An 18153-nucleotide genomic window follows, 5' to 3' on the forward strand; every position below is an offset into this window, starting at 1 on the left:
GACTGTTGCTGAAATACCACAGTAGCTATCACTGCAAACACATATCCAATAAATAGAGAGAATTAACATTTCCTGGACGCAGAGAGGGAATTCCAATAAACGGCTGGGGTAGAGGTTGGGGAGTGGGGGATAGGTTGGGTGGATGGGGGTACTGGTGGGATGGATCAATAGCATTGACAGAAAAGGGAAAGGAAGCAACAGCCACTGGGATACTGTGAGCTGGAGCTACAGTTTCAAATCACATTTTATTTGTCAGATGCGTCAAATACAACGGGTGTAGACCTTACTGTGAAATGCTTACTTACAAGCCCTTCATTTTATTTTATTTAACTAGGCAAGTCAGTTAAGAACAAATTATTATTTACAATGACGGACTACTTGTAACAGGCTGACAACACTGCCCGCGCATTGCAAAATACATTTAGAAATCTATATTATTCAAATATTGCACCCACAGTGCTCGCGCGCGAGAACGAGCATCTGCGTTGCCAAGCGTTAAAATAGAAGTCAGTTCTATTTGTGACGCAGATCGCGCTGCAAATCCTGGGTCTCCCATCTCTTCATTGGTTTATAGAAGCAGGTACCCACGTGCCATCTCCTCATTGGTTATACCCACGTGGGTGACTGAAAGATGAATGAGGTCAGTGGCGGTAATGGACCTAATTTATGAAAGTTGCCAATCGCAATATAAAGTCCAGAGAAAAAATTGCCTAGGAGGAGAGATGACTAGAAATGATTCGGTTGACCGTTTTATGTGTGGATTAATTGTCGGAGTAGAGGACCTTGTGCATTTCAGCTAAAATAACAACCTGATGTTTATATCCCAGGACAAATTAGTTAGCAACAGCAAGCTAGCTAAAGGACAAATTAGCTAGCAAGTGCAAGCTAGCTAGCTAAATTGCCATAAATGTTTAATGCTTTTCGACCTGTCCCCATATTAATGTAATTGGTTCAGAGTTTGTTTTGATATTTTAACCTGCGTGTCGTGATCGCGTTTGGTGTGGGGGGACAAAATACATGCACGATGGCGCACGCGCGCAGCCGGTTTGGGTCCCGTGTGAGTGCTACGGGGTGGTAGCCATTTAGGCAGGTTACCTTCGCTTTCTTGGTCACAGGGACTATGGTGGTCTGCTTGAAACATGGAGGTATTAACACAGTTCTTAATATAATTCCTGACGGTCACAGTCACACAACTCATTATGAAACCATTTTCAGCGTCTTTAAAGAAAGCACACACCGACAAAGATTGACACCGAAACATATGCGTGAATTTATTCAGCCTCTCCGGTGAAAAGAGAGACCGAGAAAGACGTAAAGCTACTCGAGAGAGAGAAACAGAAAACCACAAAAGAGTTTTCTCGCTTTGAGTCTGGAGAGAGGCTCTCATTGCTCAACGGTTGACAGCACGGCTCTAGAAGTACTTCATGTGGCCACGCCCCGCTTCCTTCTCTCTGCTCTGTAATTACCTTATCCTTTTCCATTCTCGACATGTGTTGGTAATGGAGGTGGGTCAGTTGGAGGGGAGTTAGAGGGACTCTCCCTGGCTGGGCTGGGCTGGCTGTTTAAACTCTCATTAAGCAGGTCACACAGAGAGGCTTTGAAGCTGACTTCATAGGGCCACTGCCAGGCCTGATCAATGGCTGAACGCACTCAGTGCAGCCCCGTCACTCCGCCTGGCTGACAGCACCCGAAACACACACACACACACACACACACAAACTCATGTGCGCACACACACCATACACACTTGCGCACACACGTATGCATACACACGCACAGGCACACACACACACCAACATTTTCCGCTGCAGTTAACAGCATGGCCACAAGGATCGGCCCGAGGATATATATGTGTTTAGATTACGCAGGGAAAAACACACACACACACACACACGATGCCACGAACTGAGTGTGAACATTTTCTGCATATTTGTAACCATGGCCCGGGCTCTGATAGATATAAGACCAAGCTAGTGAAACAAATTGGTGCATTCGTAAAGTATTCCGACGCCTTGACTTTTTCACATTTTGTTACGTTACAGCCTTATTCTAAAGTGTATTAAATAGATGTTTTTCCTCATCAGTCTACACACAATAATTAATGACAAAGCGAAAACAGGTTTTTAGACATTTTTGCAATATGATATGAGACTTGAAATTGAGCTCAGGTGCATCTTGTTTCCATTGATCAGCCTTGAGATGTATCTACAACTTGATTGGAGTCCACCTGTGGTAACTTCAATTGATTTGACATGATTTGGAAAGGCACACACCTGTCTATATAAGGTCCCACAGTTGACAGTGCATGTCAGAGCAAAAACCAAGCCATGAGGTCGAAGGAATTGTCCGTAGAGCTCCGAGACAGGATTGTGTCGAGGCACAGATCTGGGGAAGGGTACCAAAACATCTCTGCAGCACTCCACCAAGCAGGCCTTTATTGTAGAGTGGCCAGACCGAAGCTGCTCCTCAGTAAAAGGCATATGACAGCCTGCTTGGAGTTTGCCAAAAGGCACCTAAACAAGATTCTCTGGCCTGATGAAACCAAGACTGAACTCTTTGGCCTGAATGCCAAGCATCACGTCTGGAGGAAACCTGGCACCATCCCTACGGTGAAGCATGGTGGTGGCAGCATCGTGCTGTGGGGATGTTTTCCAGTGGCAGGGACTGGGAGACAGCTCTTAAGGTTCCTTGGAGAACACTTGCCAGATAAAGAACGACGTGGCATCCACAGAATTCTAAAAGGTTTGTGAAATGTATGGAAGCCTGTAGATGTGCCCCTTTCATAGCACACAGCAAAGTGGCAAATGTTAACTCGTGTTGATTTTTCAGTGTACCATTTCTAATGTTGATTTATGAGTTAAATTAACACTGAAAATAGTTAATTTAAGACTCAATGGTGTAAAACAACCCCAGTGTTGGTGTTAATAACCAGAGTTGAACCAAAACCACGACCATCATATAATATTTCCCAGCAGGCTCTGTTGCAGGTAGATTTTATTTATTGTTTATTTCAATATCTATCTTTTTGCATGTACATTAACTTATTTATTCATCTTATGCTACTCAAATATTAATAACATACATTTTTCCTGAACTACACTGAACAAATATATAAACGCAACATGTAAAGTGTTGGTCCCATGTTTCATGAGCTGAAATAAAAGGTCCCAGAAATTGTCCATACGTACAAAAAGCTTATTTTTCTTATTTACATCGCTTTTAATGAGTAGAGTGCCTCACGTTGGCGGTGGGCTTTTGGTATGGGCAGGCATAAGCTACTGACAATGAACACAATTGCATTTTATCGATGGCAATTGAATGCACAGAAATACCGTGACGAGATCCTGAGGCTCATCTAAAGCTGGAGACTTTTATTTCCCTCACCAACTTTAAACATCAGCTATCCGAGCAGCTAACCGATCACTGCAGCTGTACATAGTCCATCTGTAAATAGTCCATCTGTAAATAGCCCATCCAATCTACCTACCTCATCCCCATATTGTTTTTATTTACTTTTCTGCTCTTTTGCACACCAGTATCTCTACTTGCACATCATCATCTGCACATCTATCACTCCAGTGTTAATTTTCTAAATTGTAATTACTTCGCTACTATGGCCTATTTATTGCCTTACCTCCTCACGCCATTTGCACACACTGTATATAGACTTTCTTTTTTTTCTATTGTGTTATTGACTGTACGCTTGTTTATTCCATGTGTAACTCTGTGTTGTTTGTGTCGCACTGCTTTGCTTTATCTTGTAAATGAGAACGTGTTCTCAACTAGCCTACCTGGTTAAATAAAGGTGAAATAAAATAAATTGTGAGGGCAGTTTTTAAGTATCTGTGACCAACAGATGCATATCTGTATTCCCAGTCATGTGAAATTCATATATTAGGGCCTAATGAATTTATTTCAATTGATTGATTTCATCATATGAACTGTAACTCAGTGAAATGCATTTTGCGTTTATATTTTTGTTCAGTATAATACAATCTGTTACTTGGACTTATTGCACTGTTCCAGTTTAGATGCTTTAGTTAGTCTCATATTTTGGTCTTCTCAAACCTGGCAGTAATTCTGAATGCAGGTTGCTGGTGAATACATTTTCAAAATGTTAGATTCCAATAATAATTACACATCACTTTGCAAGTCAGCATAACATGACTTCAGCATAGCATGACTTACAGGACTGATGGGGCCTGTAAACTATGACATTCAGGCCACTGTATAAACTATGCCCTCAAAATAAGGCCTTATAAAATATGTAATGTATACAGGCTCTCACTTTGTGATGAGGCCTGCAGTACTGGAAATGAATGAATGCAACCATGGCTCTGTCACTAGGCAAACACAGTCATGGGTGGTGCTGGTAACTCCAAAATTCATTCAAAAGGCACCCTGGGAAATATGCAAATAAGGCTCAACACTTTATTTGCATAAAATAAGGTGTTAAGTGTGTGTGGTTCTTCAAAGAACCATCCCATTTAAGGTTCTTCAGAGAACCTAAAATGGTTCCCCTATAGCATCGCTCTGAAAAATATTATTTGGTTCCAACTGGAACCTTTATTTTTAAGTGTAGGGAATAGGGTGCCTTTCGAGACGCAACCCTAGTGTGCATGGAAGAGAGAAATCCGATCTGCAATTTACAGATAGGTTTAAAGTACTAAGGCAGGTAAGGAAACAGAGCAGCTGTTCTAGCAAACTGTCATAAATCATTCCTGAGGCTTTTCTTCGGGGAGTCTCTCTAATGGCCCTCCTGGAAAAACTAAAAAGGCTTGGCGAGCGGGAGAGAGGGAGCCCCCGAAAATCCTGGACTCACTGTTTACATTAGCCCACTGTAGCCTCAAGGACGGGCTCACAGCCAGATGCTTTCACGAGACTCCACTCCACACTAGTCCATACACTAAATGTGTGAGTCCTAAACGGCACCCTATTCAACATATAGTGCACTACATTTGCCCAAGGCCTATGGGCCCTAGTCAAAAGTAGGGCAGTGGTTCCCAACTCTAGTCCTCGAGTACCCTCAACAGTACACATTTTTTATTGTAGCCTCAAATTGTCAACTAATTATCAGGCCCTCAATGAGTTGAATCAGGCGTTTTATGTCTGGGGCTACAACAAAAACGTGTGCTGTTGGAGGTCCTCGAGGACTGGAGTTGGGAACCACGGATATAGGGAATAGGGTGCCATTTGGGATGCATCATTTGTATACGTACGCTACATTAGCCAAACACAGCCTGAGCAGAGGTGGAAGAGTGAAAAAAAGACAAAGTAACAACTCTATTATGGATGGCTTAGTTAATAGTGAAACTGGGTTTGGCTAAGAGGTTGGCTTTCTGAAAGACGTGTGTGTGTGTGTGTATATGCGTGCATGCGTGTGTGTGGGGTGCTGTCAGTCTTCCCATGCAGAGCCTCAGACAACAGGTCTGACTCACATACTGTTCCATTAATTCCATTCCAGCCATTCCAATGAACACATCCTCCTATAGCTCCTCCCACCAGCCTCCTCTGTGACAGACAGAAGATGGGCCCTCACGCATATAATTAAATAGAACACTAGACTGGACATGGGCATCCTAGCAATATGACTAATTAATCTTTCATTCTGATCAAATATGGTAAAATATTGTATAAAACAATACATTTGTTGATATAAGCCAATTTGCACAGTATATCTGTTAGCTAGTTAGTCAGCTAGTGAATTCTAGGATCTCTATGCCCTCACATCTCACAGACCAGAAACAAATAATAAAAAAGTGGAAAATCATATATGGTTCTCCGTCTTCCTATTGAAATGGTTGTTAGTAGTACATTACACGATCAAAAGTATGTGCTCGTCGAACATCTCATTCCAAAATCCTGGGCATTAATATGGAGCTGCTCCCTCCTATGCTGCTATAACAGCCTCCACTCTTCTGGGAAGGCTTTCCACTAGATGTTGGAACATTGCTGCAGGGACTTGCTTCCATTCAGCCACAAGAGCATTAGTGAGGTCAGGCACTGATGTTGGGCAATTAAGCCTGGCTCACAGTCGACGTTCCAATTCATCCCAAAGGTGTTCGATGAGGTTGAGGTTAGGGCTCTGTGCAGGCCAGTCAAGTTTTTCCACACCAATCTCAACTAACCATTTCTGTATGGACCTCGATTTGTGCACGGGGGAATGAAACAGGAAAGGGCCTTCCCCAAACTGTTGCCACAAAGTTACATTTTTACATTTTACATTTTAGTCATTTAGCAGACGCTCTTATCCAGAGCGACTTACAGTAGTGAATGCATACATTTCATACAATTTCATACATATCATACATTTTATTTTTTATTTTTTCTGGACGCACAAAATCGTATAGAATGTCATTGTATGCTGTAGCATTAAAATGTCCCTTCACTGGAACTAAGGGGCCTAGCGCAAACCATGAAAAACAGCCCCAGACCATTATTCCTCCTCCACCAAACTTTACAGTTGGCCCTATGCATTTGGGTAGGTAGCGTTCTCCTGGCATCCACCAAACCCAGATTTGTCCGTCAGACTGCCAGATGGTAAAGCGTGATTCATCACTCCAGACAACACGTTCCCACTGCTCCAGAGTCCAATGCGGCGAACTTCACACCACTCCAGCCGACGCATGGTGATCTAAGACTTTTGTGTGGCTCCTCTGCCATGGAAACCCATTTCATGAAGTTCCCAATGAATAGTTCTTGTGCTGACGTTGCTTCCAGAATCAATTTGGAACTCGGTAGTGAGTGTTGCAACCGAGGACAGATGATTTTTACGCACTACGTGCTTCAGCACTCGGCGGTCCCGTTCTATGAGCTTGTGTGGCCTAGAACTTAGCGGCTGAGCCGTTGTTGCTCCTAGACGTTTCCACTTCACAACATCACAACAGCACTTACATTTGACCGGGGCAGCTCTAGCAGGGCAGAAATCTGACAAACTGACTTATTGGAAAGGTGGCATGACGGTGCCACTTTGAAAGTCACTGAGCTCTTCAGTAAGGCCATTCTACTACAAGTGTTTGTCTATGGAGATTGCATGGCGGTGTGCTCGATTTTCTACACCTGTCAGCAACGGGTGTGGCTGAAATAGTCAAATACACTATACTACATACTTTGTATATATAGTGTATGAAAATTGTATCTATAATTCCCATTCATCTTTCTGTGGGAGCATTTTCAAATTTTTCCTATGAGAATTACAAATGTCTACAATATTCTTAGATTTTGTGTGTCGTGCCAAGTGTTCCTTTTGTGATTGTAATTTCTGTGTCGAGAATTTTTTTAAAATGTTCCCACAGAAAGATGTATGGAAATTATAGATACAAATTACATACATCCTTCTGTGGGAGCATTTTCACATTTGTCCTATTAGAATTACAATCACAAAAGGAACACTTGGCTCGACACACATCTAAGAATATTCATTCAAATAATGTCTACATTTCATGATATATAGTGCATTTGGAAGGTATTTAGAACCCTGGACTTTTTCCACATTTTGGTACATTACAGCCTTATTCTAAAATATATATTTTTTTATTCCCCTCATCAATCTACACACAATACCCCATAATGACAAAGCAAAAACAGTTTTTTAGAAATTTTTGCAAACACTTTATTTACATAAATATTCAGACTCTTTGCTATGAGATTCAAAATTGAGCTCAGGTGCATCCTGTTTCCAATGATCATCCTTGAGATGTTTCTACAACTTGATTGGAGTCCACCTGTGGTAAATTAAATTGATTGGTCATGATTCGGAAAGGCACACACTTGTCTATATAAGGTCCCACAGTTGACAGTGCATGTCAGAGCAAAAACCAAGCCATGAGGTCGAAGGAATTGTCCGTAGAGCTTTGAGACAGGATTGTGTTGAGGCACAGATCTGGGGAAGGGTATAAAAAAAGTCTGCATCACTGAAGGTCCCCAAGAACACAGTGGCCTCCATCATTCTTAAATGGAAGAAGTTTGGTACCACCAAGACTCTTCCTAGAGCTGGCCCGCCTGGCAAACTGAGCAATAGGGGGAGAAGGGCCTTGGTCAGAGAGGTGACCAAGAACCTGATGGTCACTCTGACAGAGCTCCAGAGTCTCTCTGTGGAGATGGGAGAACCGTCCAGAAGGACAACCATCTCTGCAGCCCTCCACCAATCAGGCCTTTATGGTAAAGTGGCCAGACGGAAGCCACTCCTCAGTAGAAAAGGCACACGAGTTTGTCAAAAGGCACCTAAAGGACTCAGACCATGAGAAACAAGATTCTCTGGTCTGATGAAACCAAGATTGAACTCTTTGGCCTGAATGCCAAGCGCCACATCTGGAGGAAACATGGCACCATCCCTACGGTGATGCACGCTGGTGGCAGCATCATGATGTGGGGATGTTTTTCAGCGGCAGGGACTGGGAGACTAGTCAGGATCAAGGGAAAGATGAACGGTGCAAAGTGCAAAGAGATCCTTGATGAAAACCTGCTACAGAGCACTCAGGACCTCAGACTGGGGCGAAGGTTCACCTTCCAACAGGGCAACGACCATAAGCACATAGCCAAAAAAATGCAGGAGTGGCTTCGGGACAAGTCTCTGAATGTCCTTGAGTGGCCCAGCCAGAGCCTGGACTTGAACCCGATCGAACATCTCTGGAGACCTGAAAATAGCTGTGCAGCGACAATCCCCATCCAACCTGACAGAGCTTGAGAGGACATGAAGAGAATGGGAGAAACTACCGAAATACAGATGTGCCGAGTTTGTAGGGTCATACTCAAGAAAAATCGAGGCTGTAATCGCTGCCAAAGGTGCCTCAACAAAGTACTGAGTAAAGGGTCTGAATAATTATGTAAATGAGAAATTTCCATATTTTTTTATTTTTATTAATACATTTGCAAAAATGTCTAAACCTGTTTTTGCTTTGTCATTATGGGGTATTTTCTGTAGATTGACGAGAAAAATGACAATTGTTTATCCATTTTAGAATAAGGCTGTAACATAACAAAATGTGGAAAAGGTCAAAGGGGTCTGAATACTTTCCGGAACGCACCGTACACCACGACATGGATGATCTCCTTATGACAACAAAACAGAATGGACCGTGTTGAAGTACGCTCTAATGTGTATGCCGTGTGTCAACATACATGGCGACGGCATGTTTCTCCTGCTAGCCCCATACATTAAGTCATGTTTACATTAGTATGATTAAGAAATGAGTCCAGGGACCATATGTGTCAAGCGTCTCAGAGTAGGAGTGCTGACCTAGGATCAGGTCCCATCTGTCCATGTAATCTTGCAGGTTGACGTTTATTGTCATGAGTCTTGTCCTGGAGGCAAAACTATGTGATTCCCCTTTGGATATGCCAGCCGCAAAGTCAAAATGGGCTATATTGTAAGAATGTGCTTTTTTTGGTCTTAATTTAAAGTTAGGGTTAGCAGTGTGGTTAAGGTTAGGCTTAAGGTTAGGGATAGGTTTAAAATCAGATTTTATGACTTTGTGGCTGTGCCAGCTAGTGACCAGTCTGCAGAGTTGACACCAGGACAAGATTGAAAAATGCTACGCTGCTTTAATCTTATTCAATGTGATCTAAAAAGCAAAAAAAATGGATCATAAATCAGATACCTCTCCACTGTTCTTACCTGGGCACAGTGGAGAGGTACGTCACCAGCTGCCGCAGCTCCTCGTGTTTTATTCTGTCGTGGTTGCTTCTGGCAGGGAAGGTCAGTATGGGGCCACCTCTCTTATCGCGTCCTCCTGTAGGAACACAGACAGTAGAAATCTCCTTTTTGAGAGCCCTACGTCAGAAATAGATAGAGCTTTAAGTGCTCGTCAGTGTTCTGCTCCAAATGGCACCCTATTCCCTATACAGTGCACTACTTTGACCAGGGCCCATAGGGTACTGAAGCTTCATGCTGTGATTCTCAGTATTCTCTCAAAGTGCCCGTGTACATCAATTACAGTAAGACATGGTATACAACATAATGAGAGTAGAAAGGGTCTATCTTCATGTCTCTTATTTTACTAGGTCTTTATCCCAAATGGCACCCTATTTCTTGTACTACTTTTGACCAGAGCCCATGGTCAAAAGAGGTGCACTATAATAGGGAATATGGTGTCATTTGGGACGCATCCCATGTGTAGAGAGCTGCATGACCAGATTGAGGGTGAAGTACATTTGTTTATCCCTGGTGCTCATGGGACTTTGTGAATAGCAACAGCAAGGGAGACAAGGCAGCAACAATACCCCAGAGGAAGGGCATGGAGGGCCTTATCCAGGTGGGATTTTGTTGGTGACAGATCTTTGTTGACATTTTTTGGGAGAACCAACCCCCTCGGATGGCGGCGCTCCCCCGTGCCTCCCCCTCCCACCTCTGACAAACGTCCACCAGTCTTTCATCCTCAAGGTCCACCCCCTCAGCGTGTGTGTGTGTGTGTGTGTGTCTGCATCACACAGTGGGCCTCGTCACAGAGATAAGGCCAACATTACTCTACTGCTGCTGGGGGAACCTCTATGTATTTTCGGGAGAAAAAAGTTTAGTGTTACTTGCATAACCCCGGTTATATGAGAATATGAGTGAGATGTCTCACTTATGGGATATGGCCAACTCCCGTATCGCAGACATGCTCTCCGAAGCCAGGGTAGTCCCAACAGCATCACCCCTCAGAGGCTCTGAGGAAGGTGCAGTGACATCCAGTCGGTAAGACCTCATTAATGTATGAGGGGTGGCCCAACATGCCTCATTGAAAATCTCTTGCAAAGAGATGGCTTTGAACAGTGCCCAAGAGTTAGCCATACCTCTGGCGGAATGAGCCCTCAGACCCTACGGGGGCTGGAAATCCTTGCTATTATAAGCCAATATACTGTAATAGCCTATCCAATGGGAGAGCAGTTGACGAAAGAGGAGCCCACACTTGCAGGGGGGCACCCAAGGCAAGAGGAGTTATTTCGCCATGCTTTCGTCCTATCCAAGTAGATGTGCAAAGCATGCACTGGACATAAACGGTGGAGACGCTCTTCTGTCGTAGAAGTGAAGGGCGACGGGTGGAAAGCCATGAACTCTTGTAATTGCTGCTGACCTTAGGCATAAAGGTGGGGTTGGGTAACAATGTTACCGTCGGTAACCCCAGGGCAAACTGTAGGCACGAATGGTGGACTGACGGTGCGTGCAGCTCACTCACTCGCTTTGCAGATGTAAGGGCAATCAGTAAAGGAGAGATATTTCATCTCCTCGCTTTCCCGCAGAAGTGAAACTGCCTCCAGAACTATAGACAGGTCCCAAGATGGGGCTAAAGGCTTGGAAACTGAGCGTAAGTAACGCGCTCCCTTCATAAGACAAGATAACAGAGGGTGTTTCCTTACTGTTATCGTCAAAGCCCATATGGCAGGCCGACATAGCTTCTAAATAGACCTTAACAGTGGAGAACGACCTTCCCTCTGTCCAAAATGTCCTGTAATATGCATAAAATCTGGCCTACAGAGCATTGGTGAGAAAATATCTGTTTTTGGTCACACCACTTCTCAAAAACGCACCACTTGTTTCCATACAGTGAGCGTGTAGAAGGGGCTCTTGCACTCTGGGTAGTCTCAATGACTCCGAGTGACAAGCCTGTGGCATTCAGATTCATCCTCTCACGGGCCAGGCCCAGAGGCCCATGGTTTCTGGGTGAGGGTGGAAAATCTCTGTTTGCTTGGGTCAAAAGATCCCTGCGTAACGGTAGTTGCCAGAGCTCGTCGTAAAGCAGGAGAATGATCTCCGCTAACCAGAGCCTCCGTGGCCATCGAGGGGCTACCAAAAATGAGGGATAAGCCTTGTTCCCTCACTCTGTCCTGGGTGGAGAGTATCAAGCATAGAGGAGGAAAAGTGTAGAGCATCGTGTCCAACCCCAGTGGTGAGTCTCCTGCTATCACAAAGAACACTGAACATTGAACAGTGCGATGCAAATGGATCTACGGTGGCTAAACCATATCTCAACCAGTCTCCAATCCCCGTAAAGGGGATTCTCTCTGAATAACAATTCCGCTCCTACATTCAGTACACCCGGGACATGAGTCGTGTGTAATGAGAGGAGGTGTGCTCTGCTCCTCCGATAGTGTAGCTCTATAAGAGAGAGAATCCAGCTTGACGCCCAGGTACTATATTCTCTGCGTGGGTACCAAACAGTTATTTTTTCTGGTTGATCTTGAATCCCAAGTCGGTGAGGTGGGTTACAAGGGAAGGCGTGTCTCGTACCGCTTGCTCCTGTGTTGGGGAGAAAAGCAGGTAATCGTCTATATTAGGCAGATACTCTTAGCCCCCTGGTTTTCATGGGTGCTAGAGCCACCTCCACACACTTCCAGAACGTTCTGGGTGCTAGTACTAGCCCGAAGGGGACCGCGAGGTATTCGTAGACTGTGGCTCATTTCGATGTCTCAGTTATGGGATATGGCCAACTCCTGTATCTGAAGCCAGGGTAGCCCCAACAGTATCACACCTCAGAGGCTCCAACACTGAGGACAGTATGCACCAACAAAGGTGCAGAGACATCCAATCTGTAAAACCTCACAAATGTATGAGGGGTGGCCCAACATGCCGCATAGCATATCTCTTGCAAAGAGATGCCTTTGAACAGTGCCCAAGAGGTAGCCATACCTCTGGTGGAATGAGCCCTCAGAACCCTCCAGGGGCTGTAAACCCTTGCTATTATAAACCAATATAATAGCCTATCCAATGTGATAGTCATTCACTTGCTGAACGTTCAGGGAGCTAGAGCTAGCCCGGAGGGGACAGCAAGGTGTTCTTGGCTGTGCCTTGAAAGGCAAACCTGAGAAACATCCTGTGCGCTGGAAGAATACTTATGTAAAAAATAAGCATCCTGCAGGTCGACTGAAGTTAACCAGTTGCCTCAACGAATAGAGCGAGACAGCATGTTGACTGCGCATGCGCACCAGTTCCCTTCTCTTGCAGCGAGTTGCCCACAAATCGGATGACTCTCCCTCACTATTAGTGCTGGAGTGCCCTCTGGAGGCGTTATGGCGAGTTGCCACTTTCTTGAATTTTTTGTGCTCTGTGCTCCACCCGCGATGGGGCAGGCCAGGACATGTAGTGAACAATTGCCTTAAGGCACTCTCCCCACCACAGCAAGGCTCAAGGAGCGTGCACAGCCTTGAATGGTGCCTCTGGAGGCCCGTAGGGTGAGATCTGCATGACGGTTTGTGATAATGCACTAGATTAAGGTGGTAGGCCGGTGACGGTTCAACTACTGGGGTCTTGTCCAACTCCTCGATGTCCTTAACGTCCATGTTCGTAAAGTGCCATGTCTGGACTTTGCTGGACAAGGGCTTGTCCCAGTTGCGCTTGGCTTCCGCCACGCAAGCTGGGACCGCTGGGAGAAGTTGCTTTCCCGGGACGGGAAGTGTTTTTCTTTATTTTTTCTACATTGTAGAACAATAGTGAAGACCTCAAAACTATGAAATAACACATATGGAATCATGTAGTAACCAAAAAAGTGTTAAACAAATCAAAATATATTTTAGATTCTTCAAAGTAGCCACCCTTTGTTTTGATGGCAGTTTTGCACACTCTTGGCATTCTCTCAACCAGCTTCACCTGGAATGCTTTTCCAACAGTCTTGAAGGAGTTCCCACATATGCTGAGCACTTGTTGGCTGCTTTTCCTTCACTCTGCGGTCCAACTCATCCCAAACCATCTCAATTGGGTTGAGGTTGGGTGATTGTGGAGGCCAGGTCATCTGATGCTGCACTCCATCACTCTCCTTCTTGGTCAAATAGGTCATCATCAAGGGAAAGGGTGGCTACTTTGAAGAATCTCAAATATAAAACATATTTTGATTTGTTCATCACTTTTTTGGTTACTACATGATTATTTATTTCATGTTATTTCATAGTTTTGATGACTTCACTATTATTCTACAATGTAGAAAATAGTAAAAATAAAGATAAACCCTTGAATGAGTAGGTGTGTCCAAACTTTTGACTGGTACTGTATTTTATTTTACCAGGCAAGTCAGTTAAGAACAAATTCTTATTTTCAATGACGGCCTACCAGGGAACAGTGGGTTAACTGCCTTGTTCAGGGGCAGAACGACATATTTTTACCTTGTCAGCTCGGGGATTCGATCTTGCAACCTTTCGGTTACTAGTCCAACACTCTAAGCACTAGGCTACCTGCCGCCCCAATATCTGTATCTATTGTCTACAGCTCAAAGAATGCCTTGAGTTAACAACGGCCTTAAGTTTATTAGACTAAATGAGATTCTTTCTATTTTACATGGCGTTGAACTTGTTTTTAGAACAGAGTTCTAGTCAGCTCCCGTTCCCCATCAGCTTTCTTACCAGCATTTGACCAGTTTACCCTGTTCATTCAGAGATGAGTCAAAAATGATGAATCAAAAGGCAAAAAAAAAATGTTTTAGTCACACTGGCTGGCTGCAATGAACTAAGAGGGATTCTGTCCAGCAGCATTGTATTAATGAGCATTAAGGTCATGGAAATGTTTATCTCCACTGTCCAAACCTGGGTTTAAACACTATTTTAAATCATTTCAAATGTTGCTGTGCTTGATTGAGCTTGCATGCCACAATAGAGCCAATAGAACACTTATAGAATTGCAAACCCCACCCATCTGGCCCTGCAGCCACGCTAAAGCAAACGCTAAAAGTATTTGAAAGATGTTGAATAGTATTTGAACCCAGGTCTGCCTCTGTACTATTGAACTCTGTAACGAGAATGTTCTATACAGTAGAAATTACCAGGGTGACATCATCATCTAAGCTACAGTAAGGTCTAGGGGAGGGGAATGTGATAATGTGTCCTTGTGCTGACATCCAGTATGTCCCAAATGGTACCCTATTCCCGATACAGTGCACTACTTTGGACCAGAGCCCATAGGGGTCCCCAGACTTACATCAACAGTACTGGAAACCAAACCTAACATTCCATGTAGAGGTTGTGATTCAATGTAAGGTATTCTGCTACAACAGCATATCATGGGGTGGCAGGTAGCCTAGTGGTTAGTGTTGGGCCAGTGACCGAAAGGTTGCTAGATCGAATCCCAGAGCTGGCAAGGTGTTCCGCCCTTGAGCAAGGCAGTTAACCCCCAACAACCCCCTGCACCACTTTGATTCAGAGGGGTTGGGTTAGAGGTGGAAAGAAACATTTTGTTTGATTGCATTCAGTTGTGTGCAACTGACTAGGTATCCCCTTTCCCTTCCATAGAATGAGTGATCTCCCCTTTCAGTCTCTGAACAGCCACTATGATAGGTAAGGAATTAGCGAAGTTATGACCTGTCTGAACTAATGGCCATACGTAAGGAATTAGCGAAGTTATGACCTGTCCGAACTAATGGCCAATCACATGTCCTGATGTACCCTGTGCTGTTGCGTCATATTAATGAATTGGATCAAATAGACAAAAGGATTCCCTAGTAACTAAACAGAAGCAAAACGGAGAGGGACCTACCTGAACTTGTTCAATAAGAAAGAAACTCTCTTCCTCGCAAGTGAAAGTTGTTGTTGTGCCGATGGTTAAAGGTCTACATGCTTGTCACGTGCTACTAAATCATACTTGTCATGGGAATTTCCTCAGCATTGGTCTGCCATGAACAGTGCCGGCCAGAAAATAAAACATCTTCGTGATTTCCCATTGTGGATTCGTCAAACTGAAGCATCACTGTTGCAACCCAAACAGTACCCAGTAGTGCACTATTTTGGAACAGGGCCGACAGGGCTAGGGAATAGGGGACGCGGGCACACACTCACCTGACACAAAGGCCACTTTCTCTTTCAGCACAGGCAGGACATCAGATGCCTTAATCCCATCGTTTCTGAAAGACCCTGGAGAGGAGGAAGAGAGTCAGATCAGGACAAGACTCGGCTAATCAGGACAAGATTCAGCTAATCAGCTTTCATCTCTGTAATCTCACTAAGTGATGTACATTCCTGAAATAAAAGGAACACATAACTACAGTCTGATGATGATAGATAGATAACACAAAGACAAGCTCGCGCTTCTTCTCAATGTTTTTCCCAGACCCTGAGAACTTTTTCTTCACAAAGTGCTCACAACGTTTTCTAAGCCAATGACATGTCGTTGGAACAGGGATAAATGACGATTTAAAAAAAAAGAGAAGGAACAGAATTGTATGTTACAGTACTCTATGCTATATTTATAGGCCTAGCTGCTTCTTTTTCATCATCTGTAGTCACATACCTGTAATATCGTCGTTAAAGTCCTGCATGGTATATGAGCATCGAAAATAGGATCATTTGCATTCAGGAGAATGTTTCCCGAATCGCAGAGCACCATTTAAGACTATTACAAAGCTATTACCGTTGGTGTCTACTGCTTTTTCCCTCTCATTGACTTCACACTGCACACAGACTTCGTATTCACAGCAGTGCCTGGCCACTTTCCTCTCTTGATCACACAAAAACACAGGGGGAGAGGCGAGGCAAGGACATTGATCACGACGCAACAGCAGCACAACGAGCTGGATGAGCGTTCTCCACACCACACCACAGCGTGATATGGAAAACAACTGAACCCCCCAGTGTGTTCCAACATCTTATTCAAGTGCGTAAGGCTAGTCTTTTGGACGTCAACATTCTAATAAATACTTTTCATATACGCTACGGCAAAAAATATATATATAATTTGGTTATGTTTATGAATGTCTTAGGTAACAGAATACGAAATACAATTTATTTCAAAGAACACAATAGTATTTTCAATAGTTTATGTAACCGTAGGCTACAGCATGTGTACAAATGAAAAACCACCAAAACACCACAATTCAAGTGTTAAAATCCATTAACCCATAACCCATTAACCCTTATGTTTGAAATCACTAAAATACTACTTCACGTAATTTTTCCACCATGATCCTTCATCTCCTTTCCTAAGTATGGGTCTCAAACTTCTAAAACAGTTTGTCCGAGAAACAAGCGTTCTGCACATGAATGGTACAACCATGCTGATCGCATAGATATAATTATAATTTCCCTATGATTTTCAGAGGCTGAGCAACCCTGATCTGAAGTCAATTTTAAGTCAATTTGACCTTCACCTTTGAACTAGAGACAGATGGTATTCTGTCAGTAAAGCGCTTTCCACGATGAGCAAAAGCACCCACGTATATTTTCCCTCAGAGGCCAAGGGACAGTGATCTGGTCTGGCTAAAAATGAGCAAAACATTTCATAAATGTCATAAAATGTCATTTTAGGTGACCAAAAGAATTTGGACAAATTCACTATGTGTTTTAAAGTAGTCAAAAGTTTCATATTTGGTCCCATATTCCTAGCACAAAATGATGTTGGATGCATTTGCTGTTTGTTTTGCTTGTGTTTCAGACGATTTTGGACACTACCATGATTACAGATAGTGAATAATGGACTGAGAAAGTTACAGATGAACAAATATCATAGCCCCAAAAAATGCTAACCTCCCCTGTTAATATAATGCTGAGAGGTTAGCATGTCTTGGGATATGATATTTCTGCGTCTTTAACTTTCTCACTCATCATCATTCATGATTAATTCAGGACTATCCGTAATCATGGTAGCATCCACATTAATGTAGAAGTGTTTAGAAACATATTCTATTCTTATTTACAATAAAAGTGACTCCAAAATGACACAATACATTATTTACCATTCATTTCTATTGGGCACAAAATAATCTGAAACAGTAAGGCCATTCTACTGACATTGTTTGTCTATGGAGATTGCATGGCGGTATGCTTGATTGTATACACCTGTCAGCAACGGGTGTGGCTGAAATAGCCAAATCCACTAATTTGAAGGGGTGTCCACATACTTTTGTTTAAATAGTGTATCGTGACTATTAGTCATGACTAGGGTTGGAAATTAACACCTGCCAAATGCGGGTAGATTTTGTCATTGGGGGATAAGAATTTATATTTCACCAGCCAAGTTAGCGGGTGGTCATGCAGAGCATTTGGGAACAGAAAAAAAAAAATCCAAAGCCCACATGTAAAAGTTGGTGAAATTGACAAGAAAGGCAACTAAAGTGTAAATCTGTCCTCGTGTTTCTTGTTACATCGTTTTGTTCACATGCTACATTAGGTTGTTTTTCAAGGTTAATTTGAGTTTGATGAAACTGTCTGCTACTAGGAAGACATCGCAGTCTGAGATTTTTTTCATCACAGACAAGCCAG

The 18153-nt window shown here is 43.4% G+C and overlaps 1 protein-coding gene across 4 annotated transcripts in view; it reads right to left on the minus strand.

Moving 5' to 3' along the window:
* Nucleotides 1–18153, minus strand: part of LOC115160687 (kalirin) — a 260920-nt gene that overhangs the window by 148106 nt on the left and 94661 nt on the right. For all 4 annotated transcript variants that reach the window (XM_029710940.1, XM_029710941.1, XM_029710938.1 and 1 more), the window contains exons 2-3: nt 15736–15810; nt 9617–9731 (exon numbers count right to left, since the gene is read on the minus strand). In XM_029710940.1, coding sequence (XP_029566800.1) covers nt 9617–9731; nt 15736–15810 — 190 coding nt within the window. The remainder of the gene's footprint in view (nt 1–9616; nt 9732–15735; nt 15811–18153) is intronic.

This window comes from Salmo trutta, chromosome 24 (assembly GCF_901001165.1).
Source record: "Salmo trutta chromosome 24, fSalTru1.1, whole genome shotgun sequence".
Taxonomy (NCBI): Eukaryota; Metazoa; Chordata; class Actinopteri; order Salmoniformes; family Salmonidae; genus Salmo; species Salmo trutta.